Source organism: Brachycentrus maculatus, unplaced genomic scaffold (assembly GCF_059751285.1).
Source record: "Brachycentrus maculatus isolate JH-2025_06_01 unplaced genomic scaffold, ASM5975128v1 h1tg000322l, whole genome shotgun sequence".
NCBI classification, from domain to species: domain Eukaryota; kingdom Metazoa; phylum Arthropoda; class Insecta; order Trichoptera; family Brachycentridae; genus Brachycentrus; species Brachycentrus maculatus.
This window is the reverse complement of record NW_028281071.1, coordinates 707,903-733,546: the sequence shown is the minus strand read 5'-3', so window position 1 is coordinate 733,546 and position 25,644 is coordinate 707,903. Positions and strand designations below refer to the sequence as shown.

The window sequence follows — 25,644 nt, the reverse complement described above, 5'->3', positions numbered from 1 at the left end:
ATCATTCGATCTCGGTTTGTTAATTTAACAGTGATTTAGGCTTGGACCTATTCATTATTATAAAGGAATACACTAAGACCTCACTTTGCGCCGTAGATACGTTCCAAAATATCGCGAAGCAAATTGAAACGACGCAAAGTGAATTGCTATTTTCCATTGGAAATCATATAAACATCAAAGATAGGTTACCATATTTTTCATTCAGTCCTTAAATGTTAAAAAAAGAAGAATATTTACCTAACAAAACAAAAGTAGAACTTTAATAATTCATTTAAAAACATAAAAAGACTAGAAATTCAATAAAAATTTAAAAAATTTATACAAAAAATATATAAATTATAAAATTATGTGTTCATATTCTGAAGACGAGTTTGCAGCCATTGAAATCTCTTTTTTTTCAAAAAAATTGTCCAAAATTTGCTGAACAGCTTGTTTTTTATGTTGAGATAAAGTTCCTTGTAACAATTAATATCATTTGCTACCGCACGAGAAACTTTTGCACTCCTTTCGCTATCAGGATCGATTTTTGAAAAGATCTCCAGTGCTTCGTCAATTAGATTGATTGCTTTAGAAATATGCTGTGATGTTAAATTTTGACGCTTACTTACATCTAGCGAGCTGTCTTCTTTGTTAGCGATTTCAAAATCCAGTTGTATCAATTCCTCGTCAGACATTTCTTGGTTATGAGATGCTAACAATTTATTTATGTCAATTTCTCTATGTCGATTCCCCGAAATCCAAACAAAATTTAAATTTACAAAACGGGAAATTACCTTTTAGAAAATTTTAAAAAGATTCTCTGAATAATAATTTTAAAAAAAACAACGCAATTCGAAAAAACAAAGATGCACAGTGAAAATAAGTCTTAATTCAGTAACGACGCAACTTCGAAAAAACGCTAAGTGAAAAGATGCAAAGCGAGGTCTGAGTGTATAAGCATCTAAATATTTTTAAGAGGAATATAATAGATATAAACTTGTACTTCTTTAAAACATTTAGATGCAGATTGATTTCTTATTCACTTTATATAATAAATAGGTGCAAACGCAAGTCAGCGTAAAATAGGCAAAATAAGTTTTTGAAATATAGATGACAAAATACCTTTTCAAAGTAAGTGTAAATATAAACATAAATATATTTTTTTATCAAATAAAAAGATAAGTTAGTAATATATCAGTAAGTATTATAAATGGTCAGGAATTTAAATATAAAACAGTCAATATTTATATGAAACCATTCACCTATCTTAAGTTGCTTACAAAAAGTAAATATTTACTGACAAAAAACATTGTTTACTAACCATTTGCATTTTTTTTGGTACCTACTAATTAAACATGTGTTTTATGTGTACCTATTATGTATAAACTATTAAGAGTATTGTATTAATCACAAGTCTTTCCATGATTGAAATCACATCATACACCATCTCAGAAAAGTTAAAAGCGTGAATGTTCAAATTTGGCAGCAGCACCGTTGACTAGTTTCTTTTTTTTTAACAAATAATTTGTTGAAAATGCAAAAATATCTTCTGTTCTTTTGAAACATTTTTATGTAGATATTACTAGATTTTACATAGGTATTTGAATAAATGTTTTCAGATTTTTCCCGCCCCACAGTCACAGGTGTCAAAATACTAAATACGCACATTTGCATAGAATAGGTCCATGGCATAGTATGATAAAGTTTCAGTGATTTCCCAAATAACAATTATGTACTTGCAGCCAAAACAAAGTTTATATTTGTAATTACGGACCCTCAATTAAATAAGAACCCTCATCAATGTTTAAATCTTTTTATCTAAAAACATCTTTTGACATGCGTGTTATATTTATATGACAGCATAGTAAATACCCAAGTATCATCATAGTTATTATGTAAAACTGCTGTTTTATAATAGATACAAGATATTATACAGAATATGATCATAATAATCAATGTATATTTCTATAAACATATCGAAATATATTTCAAATCACTCAATTATTTAAATGTAAATAAAAGAATCATGTAAAAAATATATTAATCATTATTTTAAATGTAAGTTAACTTATTTTACTACCTGCTCCGTACGTATACATTTACATTAGATACATTATACAAAGGGATTTAAGTAACAAATGAATCTACCAGATTTCAGTTATACATCTTACATTTTCTGAAATACTATGTTTACTATGGAATCTATGTTTATTATGTACTGCCTTTAAACGATTTCATAACTGTGGAGCTATCATTATCTACTCAGGTAGGAAAACTAAGATTATGAGCTATGTGATCTACGTAAAACGAGTTATTTACTTTTCAAGAATGAAGAGAGAATATTGAAGAGATAGTCAACATCTAGTATTATATTAATATACAGTAATACCTCCGCTAATGAGTCCTACATATAGTCTATTCTACAAGTAGACAGTGCCAGAGAAGGCTTCTGATGTCTATTGTGAAGGGTCCCCGTTAATGAAATCTGAGATTATGATATAAAATATAGAGATATGAAGAGGGGGAGATTCATTTGGGTTACGGTTCAGTGGCTGTTTCAAGGATCGATTCCCACTCCGCCACAATTTGATTCCTTTTTTCAAACACAAGCCACTTGGGTTTACCTGAACATAGTATTGATTTAAAATATTTGTTTTGTTTAAAGAACATAAATATTTTTAAATCTTTAACTAAACAAATGTAATTTTTGTTTTCTGAAATGCAAAAATTGATAATATAAATAAGGATTATAAATATTTTCCCAGACAAAAGCACGGATAAAAATAATTGGTTATTATTATCACTACTGAGGTGCTACAATAGCGTTAACTATGTAGTGTAGATAACTTGGAATTTAATTGTGTCTTTTTCTCTTTTTTGTTATTATTTGACGCAACATTGGTACTATTCGCCCCTATTACGTGTTATTCCAGCCAATTTTTGTATTATTCGGTCTTACTCAAAACACTCATTACTTCTCCTATAAAGAGTTTAAAAGTAAAAATCACAATTCAAGTAATGAATTATAGATTTTTGTCACGATGTTGGTTTATTGGCGCATAAATTCATACGAAAAATCACAAGACTATCAATAACATTCTTATTGAAATCTCTAGAGAGCTAAAGGAGATATTAAAGTTTAAACTTTAGATATTTGAATAAAACAAAAAATATGCGTTCACATACGTCATCAAATTTCCGTTATCGAACGTTTTATGACGTCATATGGTTTATAGTCGTCATATGGTTTATAGAGCTGTTACAGTAGTAGTGTGGATTGTTTGTTTACCACTACACTACCATTTGTGTTATACAGATATGAGGGGAACGGGGGGGGGGGATGGGAGCGTCGAATTTTCCACAAGAAAATGATGAATCAAAATATTGATTATATCGGCTGTTATAAACACAAAACTAGTCTAATACAATCATTTATAGGTCGAGTATGTTAAATTAGATATTCCTCCCGAATCCATTCTCACCAAGAATTACTTCATGGAAAACTTACTTTTTTTAGCTGAGGTATCTATCACTTTATGTGTTTAGTGGACAAAAAAGAGTGAAGGGCTAGTTTTTACATTTACAAAACGTTATTGGTAATAATTATTATACAACCGCTAGTTTTACATTTGCATAATGTCACTGGTAATAAATATTAGGCTCATGGGAGATTTTACATTTATGTTATGACTAGATACATTTTGGCATATTAATGAATAAATATTTACCATTCATCTTTGGTTATTTAAAAAAAAAATGTTTTGAAAGTTGTATACAAAGAGTGAATCAGTTGAAAACAGTATGATAGTTATAGTTTTACATATTTGAAAAATTTGGATTATTTAATTTAAAGTTATGCAATAGTAATTTTTACACTTTGATGACAACGAAACATGACATTTTATAATAATTTGACTGGAAATTCCAATTATTAATAAAAATTAATAATCTATATACCAAACCACTTTTTCTATGTCTAGTTTTTTAGACTAATTAATAATATTGATATCTTTTTGTATCGGGAAAAACTGGCGTAAAATTTTCTCTGTACTTTTATATCAACATATAGTACAGATTTTTAGCAACCATAATTTAATAGTGGAGGTATCATTTGTATTCTCAAAGTGGAAAATAAATCATTAAGACTTTTAACAATTGTGATTTTTTTTAAATGTTTAATGTTATTTGAGATTGTAAATTACACCAAAAATTTTCAAAATTCTTGTAGAATTACTGGGGAAATTTAATTCTAAAATATAGGTTGCATACAAAATATATATTTGGATCTTATCATAAGTCTTTCTAAGGCATATATTATACATAAACTCACAGCGATAAACTTGTAGTTTTTAAACTACACATTTTAAACAACTCGAATACCAAAGTATTCCATTATTTAGAAACAATTTAATGTATCTGTATTGTCTAGTACGTTTTACATTTAAATTTATTATGAAATATATTATTATAATGATGATACTTTACATTAAACGATACAATTAGTTCAATCTTCTCTTCGAGAGAAACATCTTGTTCAGCACCAAAATGTACAATCATTATTAATTTATTTGTGAGTTTTCACAAAAAGAACCATTAATCGCTATATCTACACACATAATATATTAAACACAACAAAAATTATACTTCTTACGTATTTTTTATTTGGCTTTTGATATCAAACTTTGAAATTGTATTTAAAATAAAATAATTCTTATACTTGGGATTGGTATAGCAACGAATTGTAAATAATGTAATATTTAGGCCTTCAAAATTAGTAGATAATTGTATCCTGTTTATTCCATCGGATGTTAAAGACAAGAGCGGCGACGGATACTAAGTAAAGGAACAATTACATGAAGAAGATCTGGTATCATAAATCCGACATCTCGTACAACCTAATAATGAAAAATGAAACAAAATATTACATTACAAATAGATAATGAAATGTCTGTATTAAGTATCAAGGTACATATAGACAGAGATTTTAGATTAAGGGACTCGTACATATTAGTTAATTACACAAGCTTTTATGGGTACGGGTGTGCAACCTCGAATGCCTTAGCCATTGCTCCTATTTTCTTATTTTACTCTTCTTAAATAATACATAGCGCATACTTCTTCTCCAATTCATTTCCTATAAAGCAGTAATATAGCACTTTATGCTCCTTCACTTTGACATTTGTAAGTATAAAGTATATTGCCCTCCTAGAATCAAGAATCTGGAGAGCAGGCCTGATCACCTTGCGTTCATATAAATAATATTTTGTGTGTCCAAATTTCTGTTTGATTTACTCCACTTAGGGGTTTTTAAGCTTTTAATTGACATCTCAACAAAGAAAAAGGTATTTATATTCTACATTGAGATATCTATATATGGTAACGTAGAGTCGAGTAGAAGTATTGTGATAGCATACCTGATGAGCGTGCCCTTCCCCCTGTAGTACGTTAACAAGAAACTGGTCCCTGGAGGCCGCCACAACGTGCATCACTGCTATCGAAGTTATTATTAAAGCGGGGATTACGGTTACATGTCTCTCGCGATTACATATCCATAGAACCACACACGTAGAAAGGACTTCTGTAATCTAAAATAAAATGAAGAACAAAACAGTAATCAAATCATTGTTCCATATTTTCTTAATTATAATTATCAATTCTATATATTGACGGATGATGGGCGGCGTAATGCACTCTGAAAATTAATTATCTTAAAAAAATTGTTCAATAATTTAAGGTAAAAAAATCATCATAAAAATAATACTTACAGTAAAAAATAACTGGTGATACCATTGCGAATAGAACTCGTCATTGTAATAGTTGATGTATATCCACCAGGAGTAGTAATGGGAGAATAGAGATGAAAAGAAGAGTAACGCCATGGAGTATCTCAAGCGACAAGTTAACCATAGCGTCACCAGCCAACGCACACACTCGTGTAGCAGAATTAGACACATAGATACCAGGATCCATATCTTGAATGTGTTCTCCGTGGAGTTGAAGTAGAAGTGCTTGTATGATGCTATGCCTGATTCATAAGTTCCTAGAAATAAAACATTTGTTAAATAATGAATTGAAAACCCAAAAATTACAAAAGTATGGCCATCCCTCCAGCATAATAATATAAGCTGACAATTTCAAACATATTTTTACATCTGAATTCAATTATATATTGAATGGCATACTTGGTTTTTGGTATCGCATAAGATTTTTAGAGAAAGAATTCAAAGAAGAACAATTTTGATTTTGTGGAGAAATATCAAGAATAGTAGGAATATCAAGAAACGCTTCATAGATATGTTTTATGTTTATTTTCTTATTTATTTGTGTAAACTGAAAACTAAAACTTACTTCAGATTCATGATCAATACCTTCAAATAAGTTAAGAACAAATCAAACTCAAAAATATTAAAAATCAATTAGCCTGGGTGATGTTTTTTTTTTTGTAAATGAAAAATAAAAGTTTTTATGATAAGGGATCACAAACATTTCAATTCAATTCTATTTTAAGCTTAGCAGTTTAAAAACAGGAATAAAGATGTTGTAGAATGGGAATTGTACCTACCTATGTCACATTTTTCATAGTAGTGGTAGCTGACATGGTGTCAAGCACATTATCAGTGCTCATCGACCATATCTGCAGCCACATTACATGAGTAGACTATGACTCAAAGTTCATGATACTAACCGCAACACGACTCAAGTATGGAAGCTCATCTCAATCTGCTGTATTACGCAGTATTTTCAGATATACTGTTTTAAACTTAATATCATATTACAGTCAGTATGATACCTATTTTTTAACCTTTGCACCTCGAACTTGGGCAATATTTGATTGTACAGCAAAAATTATCCTAGTTTAAGACATTGTTTCTTCAGAATGAAGCTAGAACTATCAAAGGTCAAATGACATGAGCGATTATATATATATATTTAAAAAACTCTAGCACTTAAAAAATCAACTAGTCCCAGCCATTCCGAAATACGCAGTGATTTTTTAGACAATCTGACACATTTTACTGTAAAATTCCATTGTTATGATAGTAACTTGTCCAATGGACCCACTTTGCCTTTAGATTATCATCTGTGATCAAGATAACGCTGTATCAACTCACTACAGCATCCTATATTCTAATAAATATTGATGGGGGGAGGGAATTTTTTTTAAATGCCCTGTTCAACAATTGATTTAGTTTTTAACCAATGAATAAATATGGTAAGGATAACAATACATCACAAAAAATATTTACCTTTGAATACAGTATCCCAACAGGAGCATGTGCAAGTTCGTTTGTCAACATCCCTCGCGTAATCTTGCCAAAAGAACCACAAACAAAATATGTGTATCGGAGGTAATGAAGCTGTGAAAATTAATCCTGCCAACGAAGAAATCCATTCGTATCTGAATTTCCTCTTCGAGCTGTAATTTCTATCGAAAAATTCTGAAGAAAGCATCGTTGACTGCTTCAGCTTGTAGCATATGTCTCACACATGCATTTACTCGACTAGTTTATTCAGGGCATCTTCTAGCTAAGTTGTTTATGTAATATAAACGACAAGATTCGGAGTACCCTTCCGATTCAAACGGCGACAAAAATATACCAGATTTATGTTAAAAATAGATCATGATGTCTGGAAAACACAGCATCATGTCCGCGCGTTTATTCGTCAAAACGTACGCGTTTAAAGCAATCTTCCGACGAGAAATCATGGCGCGACGTTTAAGTTCAAACAAAAGGTTAAATTTTAATTCATACATTCTACGAAGCCAGAGAAACGAAGTGTTTGTTGTTTAATGTTGAGCGTAAATTTTCAAACGCGCAAAATAAAAGCACCGGCATACGCGAACAGCTGATATCTGTCACTTGCCGCACCCCGATCCGATTGACATTAGGGATGTGCAGACCGGTATGGACGGAATCGCAACTCATCGATATTAAATTATTAGATTAATAAAAATAACAAATCATATTACGTTTTCTGAAGAACTCAAATAGATTAAGGAACATAATTAAACAGGGCTCATAGTGTTTATAGTCTGAGATTGATCAAACCTTGTTTCTATTTTAAAGTTTCTAAAGATTTTTTTTCGAATTAAAAACCTATAAAGAAAGAAATTTTGTTTACTTCGTCACTTTTAACACTATAATAATAAGGATGGTTAGTGAATATTAGTAATTAATCCGTTTGCGCAAAGCATTTATATAGGTTGTGGATAATTGTAAATAATATACATTGTGCAGTACAGTTTGCTTACGATTGACAAGTAGGCGCCAACGTTATATGAATGCATCGATAACTTTACGCTTACGATAAGCGCTTTTAAAGAAATTGCAAAAATAACAGTTCATTTTTTGTACGATATTAATCCATTGTCGATATACAGTATTTGCACAATTTCTTCGTGAGTTAAAATACTTCTCAATGTTAAAATATGCGAACCTAAATTATGCACTCGAATTTCAACATTGTCCACATCCGTAGTGTAGTGGTTAGTGCGTTTGGCTACCGAGGCCTCAGTGATTTAAATAAATCATCCTGGACGTACCTGAAGCGCTGGACTCATCATATTTACCATCATGTGATGAAAGACCAAGAAAACAATAAGGTGCTCTATGCACCATGCTGTACGGATAAGTGTTAAATTTATCAAATTCGTATTCTACAATCGACAATGTAAATTCCGCATTAATTAAAAAATCTAAATGTAGCTACTTATTATTGTAGTTGTGCTTATATGACAAAGCTAACGCCTACCCACCGTCATATAAATGTTGATCCTATCATGATGTATATTGTATTAAAATAATATACAGTATGTTTTTTTTGTTCTCCGTTTGGTACTGCTATTTTTCATGTTTTACTTAGTGTCGGTACATATATTTTTATTGTTAAATTTAGTACCTACGTATGGTTTATAGATCAGAATATATTATAGGACACTAAATTTTCTTTAACAGAGCCATTCAAACTGACAAAGTTAAAAATTTAAATGGACAAAATAAAGCGGCGAAGAGCGGAACTGTGTGGCAAAGTACCTATATATCTTGAATATGCATGCCAAGAAAATAATATTTTTTGCTTGCTGACATTTTGCCAAGTTTTGGAAAGATACAGGATGTTAAACCTATCATTCAATAAATATTAAACTGTCTAAATCGTTGGTTATTTTAAAAAAAATAAACTTTTTCCATCATAGATTCAGATTATCTATCCACTGCAGATTATAATAGAATAACTGACCAGTCAAATACAAACATTGACGGTATCGAATACGACGAAACAAGTCACTGGTAAAATAAACAAGTGGAAAAGGGCTATTTTATTTATTATTTTCTAAACTAATTAATTAAAAATGAGATGTTAATTTGAAAACATTTAGCAAATAGTGTTTCTTCCCCTTCCTTTCAACTCCAAAAAGATTCGAACTAACAGATTTTAAATTAATCACATAAAAATATTCCTTTTTAACAAATTTAAATCAAAAGAAGAAAAGTAAGTTAATGGATCACCAATATTGCCGTTTAATTCAGTTCTTTGAGCGCTTCTTTTTACATATGGATGGTTAAAGGATGATTTAAAAGTTTCATTATTATAAACATTTATTACAATTTCGGTCGAAAAAGTAAATGCTTCAATTGTAGACAAATCATAAAGTGAAATATATTAGTAAACATTAACAACAAAAATGCCGCTGTGTTGAGGTTCTTTTTGTGGATAAATTTTTTTATGTGTATTTTTTAAATGTTTGACCCCGAGATTTTACTTTTTTAATTATAAATGTCTTTTGTAAAAAAAATGTTTGCTATTAAAAATGTAACATGCTGTATATTGTGCTCTCTGTAATTGAAGCTGTTGAAATAAAGTCCGTATCATTGAGTTTACTAGTAAAGCTGAGAGCAGCTGAGTTGACTAGAGCTGGTGGTTGAGTCATTCAGTGATTCAGTATTCCACAGTATTTCGTGACCGGCTCTCGTCTGGGTCGCGTGTAATACTTTTTACATTATTAATCGACAACAGCCATTGTTTACATTCCGCAACGAAGTTTTTTCGCTACCACATTAGCGCACTTAATTCATACACAGTAACATCAGTTCTACAAAATGGGTAAAACCCCGTGTTTTTATTGGAACAAATGTACTATGTTGTTCGTCCGTAAAGTCGAGAAGTGTTTCTTTAATTTGGGAGTATTGATCGCGAATCACCCCTGGCGGACGATAGGGTTATGTGGGCTGTTTGTGGTCGTTAGCAGTTTAGGCATGTTGAATTTTTATCAAGAGAAAAATCCTATGAAATTATGGGTGCCACCGGATTCTGATTTCTCCAAAGATACCGATTGGTTAATCAACATATTCAAGATCGGCTACAGACCGCAGTACGTCCTTGCGACGGCTCCTAATGTCCTCGAGCCGGCCGTCCTCGCAGAACTGGCGAGGATCAATAGCAAAATCAATAATATGAAAGCGTACGTTGATAACATAGAGTATACATGGGATGATATATGTTTTAAAGTTCCCATAGTTCGTACTCCTGCTTTCAGTCGAAGAAAACGAAGAGTTACGTCTAATTCATCCATATTTTTCGACGACATATTTTCTATGTTCGAAAACGATTTACCAGCAGATAACGGAGTCCCAAATATTGCATCGAAATCCTTTGATCCGAGTGTAGATCTTGCTTCCGAATTATATTGCAATATAATAGAAAGTTTCGAAATGGGATGTTTACAAGCGAGTATATTAGATTTATGGAAATTCAACGATACAGATATTTCGAATTTACAATTAAGCGATGTGATCGAAACAATTAATACCACAAATATAAGTCCAACACTTGGCCATCACATGGAGTACACAAGTTCTCTTGGAGATATTGAAAGGGACCAATATGGCAAAATTATATCGGCAAAATCAATACTTTTAACGTGGTTTGTTCACATCAACTTTACAAGCACAGACATGGATGTAACGGGAAATCAAGCTGGAACTGAATCTTGGGTTAGCAAAACGGCACTAGCATGGGAAGAACAATTTTTAAATGTGTTGGAAACTAGCTCTCTTAATGTCAATGTATCAAACCTAAAAATATTTTACGAAGCTGGGAGGACCTATGGAGATATAAGTGGCACGACGATGTTCCAAGACATCGATAAGCTAGTGCTTGGAATATTTATGATGATAATATACATTCAAGTAATCATGTCGAAATTCAATTGGGTTGAAATGAGATTGATTATCGGAAGTATAGGTTTATTATGCATTGCAATGGCTTTGATTGTTGCGTGTGGCTTGTGCTCAATTTTCGGAATACCTTATGGCCCCGTTCACACATCGCTACCCTTCCTAATTATGGGACTCGGAATAGATGACATGTTTGTAATGAAGGCCTGTTGGGACCAACTCACTGAACCGGAGCGACTACTTCCCCTGCCCAACCAGATCGGCCTGATGCTACAGCACGCCGGTGTTTCAATTGTAATAACGTCATTTACTGATGTTGTGGCATTTTTAGTTGGCTCAATAACCATTTTGCCATCTCTTCAATCATTTTGTTTTTACGCTGCCGCGGCTGTAACGTTTGTGTTCGTATTTTCTGTTACTTTTTATGTGGCTATCTTTGTGTTAGACATTCAAAGAATGCGAGCAAAACGCAATGGAGCTCTCTTCTGTATCACCCATACTGATTTCACGCCCAGAGATAAAAATCAAAAATCTATATCTCAATATATTTTAAACATATTTTATTCCAAGTTTGTGTTGAAAACTCCTGTTAAAATATTTGTCATACTCTTCACACTGGGAATTACGGGATTCAGTTTGGAATCTTTAATGCGACTGGAACAAAGATTCGATCCAATTTGGTTCATACCTGAAAATACATATTATAAAAAGTATTTGAATGAACGTGAAGTGTTCTATCCAGATATCGGTAATGAAGGAGTCGTATTTGTCGGAGCTATTAATTATACTCAAGAATTACCCAAACTATACCACATGGTCGACAGCTTGCAATCTGAAAGGGAAGTGGTACATAACATAGATACCTGGACCACACCTTTCAGAGATTATGTTTTATTGAATTTTGATAAGGACGTAAAAAGTCATCAGTTAACCGAAGAAGAATGGAGTTCGTATCTTTCTAAATTTCTTCATAGTCCAACTGGGGCTATGCATCAGTCTAAATTTAGATTCGAAGGAGATCTGAAATGCGGACAGCTTGCTCCTCCTATTCAAGTGTCCAGCTTTGTATTTCAATTCCGAAGGTTCCCAGGACCGAAAATTTATCTGCCGGCAATGCACAAAGTAAAAGATATCGTAAGGGAGACAAACTTCACAACGGGAGATCGATTGGCGATAGTGTGGGCTAAGATATTTGCGAATTGGGTTACCGACGAGGTGATAGCCTTGGAAGTTGAGAGAAACTTAGAACTAGCCTTGGCTTGTGTGATGGCTTGTACCGTCGTGTTGATAACTAATGTGCAGATGTGTATATGGATCTTGGTGTGCGTGCTACTGACCATGGTGAACGTGTGCGGGCTGATGCAGCGCTGGGGGTTGACAGTGGACGTCGTATCTTGTGTGGGGTTGGAGCTGGCCGTGGGGCTGTGCGTGGACTACGCGGCCCACGTGGGACACACGTTCCTCACAGTGCAAGGAACCCGCCAGGAAAGGGCCTTCCACACAGTGACGTCTATAGGCGCCGCCGTGCTATACGGAGGAGGGTCCACCCTTCTCGCAGTGTCTGTTCTGTGTACGTCCGATTCCTACATATTTGTGTCTTTCTTCAAAATATTCCTTTTAGTCATTGGGTTTGGATTATTCCATGGCATTATATTTCTCCCTGTGATTCTCAGTATCCTAGGACCTAAAGGTTATTCTGACCACGAGGATGCTATTAAATCAGCCGATCAAGAGAAAGATGCAGTTGACATAAGAGAATTGGATAACTTGAAATTGAGTGACAAAGTATAATAAACCTTTTTCCACTTGATAAACTGACTTCAGATCTTACAATAAATAGTATATTCGCTTTACATTTTTAATTTTAAAAAAAAACTGAATTCACAAGATTTATCATTTTTATATTTTTTAATTTTTCTCAAAGTAGACTACATTTTATATGTTCTCAACATGCACAGGCACATGCCATTTTTTGTTAAAATAATAAGTTTGTAAATAAATAAATAAATTAAATCCATGAGATAGTCCATAGTAATATTTATAAATGTATAGAAAGTATAGATCTCGTACTTATTTTCAAAGTATAAATTATTTTAATAATTTCTGTGATAGTAGTTTTAAAATGAAACCGTACATAATATTGATTTATTTATCCAAATAACTTTTCATATAATTTAAACAAACGAGAATGGTACTATACGCCACAATAAAATACACAAGTATTGTATTATGTTAAAAACACGAATAACCTGTTGATTTTATCAATTTAGAAAAAAAAAATCCTTAATGACTACATATTTATTGACAAGAACGATAAAAATTAATAGAAAGGTGAACCGAGTGCTATTTGTATGTTTAAATTTAATTATGAGCGTATTGGGTATATCCTAAGAGACTGTTTAAATATTAATTTTTAGCAAAAGAATAAACAATTTATAAACGCAATACTATATTATAATACATCACTTGTTGTCAACCTGTCATTGTGCAAATATTATCGAAAATTTCGTAAAAACAAAACCATTTTTCAAGAACATTATATTGTGCCTGTAATTTACTAGGGAAAATGACAATATCAAATGAATGGGCCGGAGGATTCTCCTATTTTTATTTTGTATCTATTTTTATTGACATGGTCAAAATTTTAGAACGTTTTATATTCATTTTTTTATTATTAATAAAATACTAAATAATAGCGTGAACAGAAGTCATTATTCACTAATGTAATAATTACTTATAAGCAAATCCGTGATGTATCTGAAGTTTGAATTTCGATATCGAAATAAACTTCCACAATGATGCTAGTTTATTGTTTAAACCTGGTAACATAAAAATCTAAATGGCGTAATTGTGAAGTTTATTATCACAGTTTTGAATTCAAGATAAAGCACGGCTTGCTAAAATACATAATAATTGTCATAAAAAAGAACAAATCGTAAAAAAACCTGTCTCATTTTAATTTTAAAAAAGTAACCAGGATTGTCAAATGTCACCATGATAAAAAGAAATAATAAATTATAAACCGGACCCCTGAATGTTATTTTTTTTAGAATATATGACACAAGCAATTATTTTTAACAGATTTTTTAAATAAAATACTATTCTATGAGGTATAAGTACTAGCCTTTGGCTTACATAATATGTATTTATATCACTAAAACATATTAAGTGATATAAAAAATTCTGACACTTTCGATTCTACGGGACCAGACATATAATCATTAATACACAGGGCGCTACATTATTTCTGATGTTATTGTTTATAGCTACTTTCTAATTTTGGTGTTATTGTTTATGGCTACTTATTTAATACTACTATTTATAGGTTTTTAACTGTTTATTCGCCAAGATAAAAAGTTCCCAGTGGGTCTGGCCCTTAAAAAACTCAAGTCGTGGAGTTTTAAGTAGTTTTATATCTTAGAAGTTTAAAGTTTTTTTTAGAGATTTTGATAGGCAACTGTTTGTTGTTTGAGTCCGAAAGCACCAATAGGTAGGTAGTTGTTTCATAATAATGGTAAGGTAATAATTAAATTATTGATAGCTAACTATTTATGATTTTTGTTTAAATGCCTTTTTTGCTCGTCATGTATAAAATTATAAATCTGAACATTGGTATTCCCGATAAACAGGTATTGCAATTTACATAATTAATGATTCTCCATAATTTCCATTAGGTAAACTCAAATTGTACGTAAATTGAACGAACAAAACAGGATATAATCAAATGAATAATACTTTCTTACGCGGAAACAATTAAGTATTCAAATTAATATGTTTTCCGATCCTGAAATATTTAAGATAATGATTACATGAATTTAAAAAAAGATGCTTATCTCATTTTATAAAATATCAGCTGTACAGGGCTTTACGAGAGATGAAATAATGGAATCTATTATAATCAACGAATCTTACCAGCCATAATCGATGTTTGAAAGTCTAAAAAATCAATACTGTATTTGTTTTTTTTTTTAAGATGTTAAGTTATGTTAATAATGACTGCAATTTTAACAAATTATTATGGCAGTATGGATTAATTACCCATACATTCTAGTATCTCGTTAGCTACTCAAATTGTTAAAATCATTTCCCGTAGTAAAAATTTGGAAAATTATATGTGAAAATACTCATTATTATCATATTCTCAGGTGAATTAAAAAAAAATATATAAAAAATTAAGTTTGTGGAAAACCCTTATTTATATTCTTATCAAAACAGGTCATAACAAAAATTCGGTGATATAAATTAAATATTATTAATAAAATTAAGTACATTGTTTCAATATTACTTTTTCATTATTATCTACTATTTAAATTAATAGTTAAGATTTATTATAACATATAATCCATTCCGTCCAAAGATGATATAACATTTTGAATGTTTAAATATTAGCTTAAAATGACCTGCTTACAAATTTATTTGTAAGTATTATTTTTGTTGATGAAAATAATAGTAAGATGTTATATAAATGTTTTATATAAAATGTTATAATGTTCTAACCCACGTAGGTAGGTACCTTGCGCAGTTTAACGAGGCTATAAGCGGATTTTATTAAAAAATCGGAATGTTTTTAAATAATATCCTAATACAATGGAACCTCTCATAACGAGAAATTCGCATAACGAGAATTTTTTTTTAAAAAGTTGTCCCCTTAACGAGCGATATTTCGCATAACGAGTTAGTTACAGAGAAAGGGCAAGTCCCTTTTTCACGAGATTAACTTGCCGCTCAAAGGAGCCGGTCAAAACGAAAAATGTTTCGCTTAACGAATAACATTCTGAAACGAATTATGCTCGTTATAAGGGGTTCCACTGTATTAATAATAATAATATGTAGGTACATACATATTATAGACCGCTCCGGTGTTTATTCCAATCCCAGTAATCGTATATGTATTGGCCGAAATTCTCACGAACCTTAGAGTCTTTCAGGTTGCTTTGATCCATTTCAACACCTATATCTATTATATAATATACGTAAAAATAAATACTTCATAACAAAATTAATAATCATGTATAAAATATATGCACTAAGAATATATTGGCACAAAAATTATAAAGTATTAGTTATATACACATATGTACTTTTGAATAGTAATTATTTGAAAACGTCGAGAAAAGCATTAGATCAAGTCACAATATTAGGGATGAAGCATACGATCCGATTTTATTCATTTTCCGAATCGAGGCACGAAACCCATACAAATCCCCTACCGTTCGTTTTTTTTCGGATTATGTTCAGAATTCAAACCATAGCAAATATTCCAAATCGAATCGAATGGTTTACTTTCCCCTTTGAAAATGAAAATTGGAATGGACCATTCTCATGATTTGTTATAATTGGCTAATAAATTAATGCGAAAAATCACAAGACTCGGTAACATTCTTATTGTAATCTTTGGAGAAGTATGGGAGATTTGAAGGTAGAACTTTAGATATTTTAATAAAACGAAAAACGGACACCGCTATACGTCATTACATTTTATGTCATCGGGTGTGTTAAGGGGCGTATCCCTTTATGTATCTGCTTCACAGAGCTGTAATAGTAGTAGTGTAGATTCATTTCTGTAGCGTCATTCGTTACCAACTTACGAACACAACGTTTTTACGAAAGCGAATTTTGCAAAAGAAAATAATGACTGAAAATATTAATTATATCGGCAGTTATAAACACAAAACGAGTCTTACACAATCATTTATAGGTTGAGTATGTTAAATTAGATATTCCTCCCGAGTGATAATACCCTATTTAAAAAAAATGTGGTAGGTATGTTATTATATCACGATAAATTAACGTTACAGTCTGTATTATTTTCTGTGACGTATGGGAACACGCAACGATTTTCCAGCGAACTGTTTAATTATTTACTAAAACATACCTGCACAAAATTTACTTTTACTCGTAAATTTATATAAATAACACCTTTCAACCGAATATAAATGATAAATTTTGTCAAAACATGCTTATAATCAACAATAATACTAGCTATAAAATTAACATAATTATGTGACACATAATAAACACATTTCTTCGTTATCAAATAGTCATATTCAGTAGCCCAGTGCTATAAAAATAAATTATTAAAAACATATTACAATAATATTAAGTATTTAATAAAATGTTCATAAAAAAAACAGATAGTCACATGTTTAGTATTTATGATTGGATATTCAAATGTCAATGCTTGTTTTTAAATATTCAAATTAATATAACCGAATGGTACAGGTTTAATATGCGAATGAAACGTCACTGTAGTTCAATGTACTTGAGATTCGGGTCACAAATAATATTGCAGAAAGGTTTTGCTTGGGTCACTAATTCGAACATAGATAGGTCACGCTCCCTGCAACATGTTTTATTACCCGAACTGGCAGTTAATACCTGTGACGCAAAATTAATCACACTATCGGAAGATGTTATAATTTTGACAAATGACGTCGTACGTCATATTTGAGATTTCGCTCACTCCTTTTAAGAACGTCATAAATCAAAAACCTTGATTTTTCAGGAGAACGTTTTTCAGGTTTAAAAATGTAGTACAACGTATTAAAAATAGCCACTTATTGAACTTCTTACTGTGCAACAGATCTTTTTAGGTAAAACCTGAAGGCTTTTTTTCCATTTGAACAATATTTTTATATTTAAAAAAATAATTAAACAATACTTTTTCTTCAAAATGCAAAAACAACACTTTCTGCCCTGTAGCGGGTAAATATTAAATTAAAAATATGCCGCTTATGCTGGGATAAAGTACATTTTCTGGGCATTCCGAAAACATGCACAACTAAAAATTTACGATTTTTGATATATGACGTTGTTGAAAGGAGTGCGCGACATGTGATACAATATTATGATACCTTTTTATGATACCAGTTAATTTTGTGTTTTGAAATGGATTCTAATCCCTACAAGTAATAAAACAAACTCCCTTATTTATCTTGTCGTACGTCAATCGTATTTGAGATTTGTGAACTAGACAGTTGCAGTATACAAACAGATTGTTAAAAAGGGCACAAATGTGAAACATTGGCGATAGCCACTTGACGGATATCATCGTTTCCTCTTAACAAAAAAAATTAAAGGTCCAATTGAATAAAGATTTCTATCACTCACAAACAAAATTGGATGATTAAATTTGCGTCCCCTGTATTTGCCGGATTGTATTGATAAGTATTGTATAGGTAAGCTAAGCGTTGTGGCTACTCAGGTAAAAAAATATAATCGGTAAATTATTTCAGAAAACATATCGCGGGTATACTGGCAAAAATCGTTAACTCTAAAATCCCTGTTTGAATAACCCTAAAGCTTTTAGCCTGCATAAAATTCCCGCTATTAAACTTAAGGTTGAATTTACTTTTTAAACCATATAAATATGACATTTCAAACTACTTCGTGTATTTTGCCACTTTATAGAATGTTGAAAACTTTATAATATGCATCGTTAAGTCCAAATGTCATATTTTCGCGTTTACGGTTTTTCTCAGTATACTCACGATTTATTTCCCAGACCCTTCATAATTATTTATTTGTTCACTATTATATTTTTTTTTTACTGATGAAACATGTAATTTGTGATGATTTTGCCCTATATCTTATAAATATGTACCTATTACAATAAAAATATAAATATATTTGAATATTATTAATGCAATTGTTTAAGTCGAAAATATAGATATTTTTACAAACATATTAAATATAAATTTGAGAAATATCACAATTTTGTTAATTTATGTTTTGAGCGGGAAAAGTGTAATAAATAAGTAAGCAACATGACACACGAGTATCGTTCTTATTCATCCTCAAATAACTTAACTATGCCTATTTCTTTCAGGAAATCTGTCCAATGCAATAGTTAGATTTTAGTTTGAAATAAGGAAAATGCAGGGACCTATGCCCATCTGTATCGGCCAATGGAGAGGGGGTCGAGGTCATTCAATGGACGATGGTGTCTATGTCGTCCAAGGAAGACACCCTTGCCACATATATGGCACTCAAAGCAGATGAAAAAGATGGTTGCTGAAAAATCTTTTAAAAAAACTCCACATAAAATTGAACAGGTGCGCCCTATATCATTTCGAAAGAGGCAGGGCTCTAAGAAGACAATTTCTCTGGATAATTGACGGAAATGTGCCGAGTTTTTTTTACGAATTTATTTATATTTAGGCTAACTGCCTGTTATAGGAGTGTTCACAGCACTTCAATTTATACGAGTACTAACAAAAAGTGATATATTTTAATTTGTTTATTCTATATTTTCCGATACTTGGAAACTTTTAATTAACTGGAGTACACTTCAGTAGCTTCTTTTCAAAAGTGGCCAAGTCCGTTTACGTTAAAGTAAATACGACTTTTTTCAAATTAAAGTTTTACGTAGTATGTTAAATACCACTGTTTCTTAAAATCTATTGTGACGCGCTATTGATGTGTCCTCGTATTCCTACGTGAACTGAATTTTAATTTAATTTATACTACCATATAGTTTTATTTCCATATCTTTATAATGCAAACAGTGTATAAAAGGTAAAAAGATTTGACTAAAATGGAAAACACATATGGACTTGATCAGTTTTGAAAATAAGTTCCTAATATTATATAAAATATGTACATATAAATGAAGTAAAAAATCAAAAATTATTATGGAGCGGCCATGTTTACGACGTGAAAATGCCGTAGAACTATCAACTACATAAAAGCACACATAATATGCGGAAGACAAGTAAGATAATCCTAAAAAAAATGTATTTTGACTCCTTTAGTAGGTATAATATAATAAAGAATATACTTGATAACCACTGATGCTTGTATTTTAATGTTTCATCTACAGGAAAAAATGATGCGGAAGAAAGGTGCCAATATGAATATTCAACATACGTTAATACCTACATACAACAACAACAAAAAATCCGTGTCTCACCAGTTTCTTGGTCAGACTGCTAAAACGTACCTTCACCTTACATTCAAATCTACCTAGAAATGAGAAATAATAAATAAACAGCAATTTTACTTTATAAATGATCATTTGACATTGATTAAAAACGTGAGTATTTTTATTCTGGAAACTCAGCTCATTTTATGACGCAATTCGCAATATCCATGACTTCTAATCCCAAACTAATATAGTATTATATTACAATGTACAATGTACATATGAAATTAAATATAATTGATAACATTGCAATTTCAATATAAATTTTACATTAAAAAACTCATTATGTGGTTGCTGTGGGTTTCTCGAATGAAAAAATATTAGTATTAAAAAATATCCTCTAACGAGTTTAATTATTGTTCTGACCTTATTCGTGACATATTACGCATTTGAACCCGTTATTTGTGCATAATTTGGTACAACTAGTTGAAAGTTCGAGATATATGTATAAACGACTCTTTAAAGCCCAGTTATCGATATCGCAACATGATTTCTTTTAAACCCAGGTTGGTTTTAAACCAACATGATTGATTTTTGCTTAAAATACCGTTTTGTATTGAAAAAATAAGTTTTTCTTGTTGATCTTTCTGCATTTTACCAATATTCGATAAATCTCAACTTAATTTTCTTTAAACCCAGGTAACAATTGGCGTAATTGAATTATTTGCTTAAAATACCGTTTTTGTATTGAAAAAAATAAGTTTTTCTTGTTGTTCTTACTACATTTTACCAATTGTACGACAAATCTCAACTTAATGTTCCTTAAACCCAGGTAACAATTAAACGCAATTGGCGTAATTGAATTACTTGCCAAAAATACCGTTTTTGTATTGAAAAAATAAGTTTTTCTTGAAAATAAATATATGTTTTTGAAAAGAAAAGAGTTATTGAAAGGTAAGGAGTTGAAAAATTCAATAAATATTCTTAAATAAGTCAAATTCCAATATGTATTCTAAAATGAATTGGGTGCGGAAACACAACTGATCTCTAGCCACAGACTAACTAATTTATATATCTCTAGCGCGGCTGTTCGTGTTCTGAATTTGAACGTTTGAAATCTCAACCTAAAAATTGAAAACTGTTCTCAAACATATGTGGTGCGAATAGAAAAGGATTTACATCTCGTATTATGATGCATTTAAGGTTATAATTGAAGTGAATATATAAAAATTATTTTAATATTATATAATATTCCGCGACTACATATGTAGCAGATAGGTAAGTCATCATCTACCAGCGGTATAAAAATTGGAAAGTAATTTTAATAGAAGAATATTGTAATTTTTTTTCACCTTGCAGCTCTCTAGGTCACGGTTCTACACCTTAACTTATTCTTGCATTCATTTTTTAATTTATTTCTGTAGGTCACGCGCGTAACTACTCCGTATTCGGTTATGTAATTTATAGCATTTTTATATGGCAAGGTCATTACGTTTCTTCAATACTTGTACGGGTGTTGCCATTTCTAAACAAGTCAACAATGAATTATTTTTTTAAAATCTGAATTTCAACCGGTGTTCAACCATTGGTTAACGAATGCAATTTGATTGTCACAAAAAAGAATAAATAAAAACGAGTGTGTAACATTTCAATTTATGTTTGATTATTGTTATTTTTTTATTTTGTTATTATTTTAATTTAATATTGATGCTTAGTGTAAAAAAAACGAAGTTCGGAAAAACAAATTTATTAGGTGATTTTTTTTTAAAAAAGGAGCAGAAGAAGACCTAGGGAAACTTGGGATGATCATGTATGTCAAACACTTGAAAGCTCAAAATAGGTCAGGAATCAAAATAATCGGCGGGTATGTATGAGGTCCGCCTCCGTAGTGTAATGGTCAGCACGCTCGGCTACCATACTGGAGGTCACGGGTTCGATTCCCACGGGGGGGGGGGAGAGGTCAAATATATATAAGTGATTTTTTCACTCTAATATTTATTTGATATTACCTTGGACTGGTGAGGGCTAACCATATTTCCTTCATGTATTAACGATCAAGATAACAATGTTTTTATATGATGCAGTGCCCTATGCACCATCGGTTGCGAATGAGGGTTCAAAAAATGTATGAGGACATGCATGAATGTAGAAGACGTAAGGAGTATTTGCAAAGACAGAGTAGTGTGGCGTTCTATTCTCTATGCCTGCCCAAGGAAGCGGCGTGATGGATTTGCTTTTTTTTGTATTGTAATATTATTTTATCTACTAACTCATTACATTCTCGTACCTTCACTCAAAATAATTTTCAAATTGTAATTTAAGTTGAAAACTAGTTCAGAATTTCAGATAAAACCGTTAATTAGTAAAAAAAAATACGTTGAAAAAATTTTCTAAGCTCTCTCCTGTAATGTAACAGATTTGCAGATACCTACTTTACGTAGGGGCCGTCGATATGTACATCATACATAGCTACACAGATTACGTAAAAAATCAAGTTTTCGTTTTAAAGCCATAAAATTATGGATACTGCAATTATATGTAGGTATAAGGTAAGCATGTGACACGAATAGAAATTGTTCAATGTTAATCAAGTACCATAGTTTCAGCTTGGTTGACTATCTAAATACCTATTTTATTAATTAGCCGTTTACGTATAATCATTTCAAACGTAAAGGCATTATAAGAACAAGTTTGTTATGAATGATACCTACATAAATGAGTATAAACTACGATATAATAGGTAATTAGTACGTTATGCAGGGTCGGCCGATAGAAGGGTTCCCAAGATTTCGCTAGGGAGTGTTTTTGCCTAGAATTTTCACTCATGAATTACATCAAATTATAGTTTAACTTTAAACATAAAGAGTAAATCCACTCACGAGTAGGCATAGGCTTTGAAACTTCAAAAATTGAAGCCTGAGTAGGGTCATGATTAGCGGTGTCGCATAAGCCGTAGCTAGATTTCAGAGTCACTTGGAGGTTAGGTTATTAAAAAAAACGGCCCTCCTAAGATTTCCAATCAGCATTTTTTCTTTAGATTTGTTTATTAATTGAATTGAATTTAAAATTTTGGGAATACAGTAGGACCCCGGAAATCCGAAATCCCGGGATATCTGAACAAGATTTTGAATAAAAACATTTCTATGTTAGGAAAACCAAAGACGAAAAACACATTTATTATTACATAAATTATTAAACATATCCTAATTCTGTTAAAAAATTATTGAAAAGTTAATAAAGTATGCAGTTCTGTACTTGTATTGCTACTCAAGTACTTAATATTAGATTGAAAGATATATTTTCAATAGGTCTGGGTATTTGTAATGTATTTTTCACATTCACCTTTCCTATCCTTACTTTCTTACCTACAGACGAGCCTCTAATAGAGGCTATGCGGATAATTCCTTTTTAAAAAACGTGAAATGTACAATAAAAGCAGCTTACAACGTAACTACTGTAATGTAAAATACTTTGTACTTATGTACTGTATTACAAATTCATCTTGGGTAGCCCGAACTTTTCTAAATCTGAACAGGCCATCGCCCCAATTAGATCGAAATTTTAGGGTTCTACTATAAATATTAAACCTATCATCTATCGAATTTATATCCACCATCAAATTAATTAGATAATGGGTATTTTCAAATAAATTTGACATCGATAATTCATTTACCAAATTTAGTTGATAATTCCTAGTTCGCTACTTATAAAAGTAAAATGTTACATAACCTTGATATTTCATTGCACAATTGTGCAATAGTGCGTTCGCTGTGCATTCCAAAACACTTTAATACCATTTTCGCCATTATTATTACAAATTTGCTAAATAATATAGGTAAAATGCATTTTTATAGACAAATATAGTATGTACCGGTATGCCTATGAAAAGTATATGAACTCTCTCCGTTGGAACAGCATTCTACAATATAATTAGAGAGAATGGAGAAAATTCATGACATTACCAATGGTTTTTGTTTATATAACACACACACACATAGGCCGTTAGTGCACTACCCGGAATTCCACGGAATTTTACCTTTCGGCAAGTTAATTTTGCGTTTTAAAACGATGATTGGCTTGTGCTTTTGTCCATCTTTCTTCGGATCGGAACTCTTGATCGGTGCGTGAACACGTTGCGCGTAAATTCGATCACGCTAAACTGTCGTAGTCGTTTTCATTTATCAAAACCGGACTGCCGGACGGTGAAATCCCGTGTAGTGGACAATCGCCCTAATAGGTTATAAACTGAATTTTAATTGCAAAAATGTTTCAACCGAAAGTATAGTAATTTTCCTTTTTAAACGGTATTCTAACTTACCTTCCGAGTTATTCGCACGGTCTTGCGTACTTTACACTTATGGACATGCAACTATGATCTAATTAGGGCACACTAAATTGCATCACACGATCAACTAGTTCCAATATAGGCACATAGACGTGTATTGCTACAGTATCACTATAACACTCATCGCCTGTAGAACGAAGTTATCTTAATTCCATATTGATTTTATGACATTCTAAACCTTATCGAAACCTATTTTCATTCCATCTTAATCATTTATTTGTAAATACATACAACTTTGCAAGTAGCTACCTGAGGTCAAAAGGTTGAGTGTTTATGTAGGGTTACTACCTCTTTGTAGACTCTATATACCTGTTTTTATTTTATTTTAGTATATATATATATATATATATATATATATATATATATATATATATATATATATATATATATATATATATATATATATATATATATATATATATATATATATATATATATATATATATATATATATATATATATATATATATATATATATATATATATATATATATAATAAAATAAAATAAAATAATAACAGGTGATCCTAAATAGAATCGCATTAATCTTAAATGAGTGAAGATACGAACGAACTCTACCACAAATTAATTAGAATGAGAATTAGGTCGAAGTCGGGTCAACCTATACTTACTATAATATTATATAATTTTGACATGCCTACTGTTAGAAAAAATTACATTTTGTCAGGTCAGGAGTCGGAATAATCGGCGTGTATGTATAAGAAGATGCACGAATGTGGAAAAGTAGATGATTGCATGCAAAAACAGATTGGTCTGGCGTTCTCTTCTCTCCGCCTACCCCTGCGGAAAACAGCGTGATAATCAGTTAGTTGAAAATTACATTTTGATTCATATCTTTATACATTTACATGTTTGATTGTAATAATTTATGAAACTTGTAACGTAAAAATGCCTTGTCATTTTAAAAAAAAAATAGACACTGAAAAATGAAAACTTTCCAATGAAACCTATTTAAAGTCTGTTTTTGTTCAATGTTTTGCTCCCCCTCCTTACGAATAGAAAACTTAACTTTTATTTCAAATTTATACAAGTACAGATTATTATATTATAATTAAAGTAAAAAAATATTTTTGACACCTAATATATTTTTAATTTAAAGATATTGTATAAGTAAAAACTATGAAGAAAATATTTTCGCTTATTCAAAGACGGTTAAACTCAGTATCTGCCATATTATAAAATTCTTTACAGGTAGGTATCCTTGATCATGAATGATCGGCAACCCTGGTTTTAAAAGGTTTGGGTACATTTATGAAGTTA

General features: G+C 31.1%; 2 protein-coding genes across 2 annotated transcripts; one reads left to right on the top strand and one right to left on the bottom strand.

Moving 5' to 3' along the window:
- Window positions 1-3,866: 3,866 nt before the first annotated feature.
- On the bottom strand, window positions 3,867-7,975 carry LOC148304401 (uncharacterized). Its single transcript, XM_088268405.1, has 4 exons — window positions 7,227-7,975; window positions 5,745-6,019; window positions 5,394-5,564; window positions 3,867-4,874 (listed from the first exon to the last, which is right to left on the bottom strand). Exons 1-4 carry the CDS (start codon window positions 7,429-7,431, stop codon window positions 4,788-4,790), a joined length of 738 nt encoding a protein of 245 aa, XP_088124531.1. The 5' UTR covers window positions 7,432-7,975; the 3' UTR covers window positions 3,867-4,787.
- Window positions 7,976-9,886: 1,911 nt separating this feature from the next.
- On the top strand, window positions 9,887-19,219 carry LOC148304400 (patched domain-containing protein 3-like). Its single transcript, XM_088268399.1, has one exon. The coding sequence runs from the start codon at window positions 10,080-10,082 to the stop codon at window positions 12,945-12,947; it is 2,868 nt and encodes a 955-aa protein (XP_088124525.1). The 5' UTR covers window positions 9,887-10,079; the 3' UTR covers window positions 12,948-19,219.
- Window positions 19,220-25,644: the final 6,425 nt, after the last annotated feature.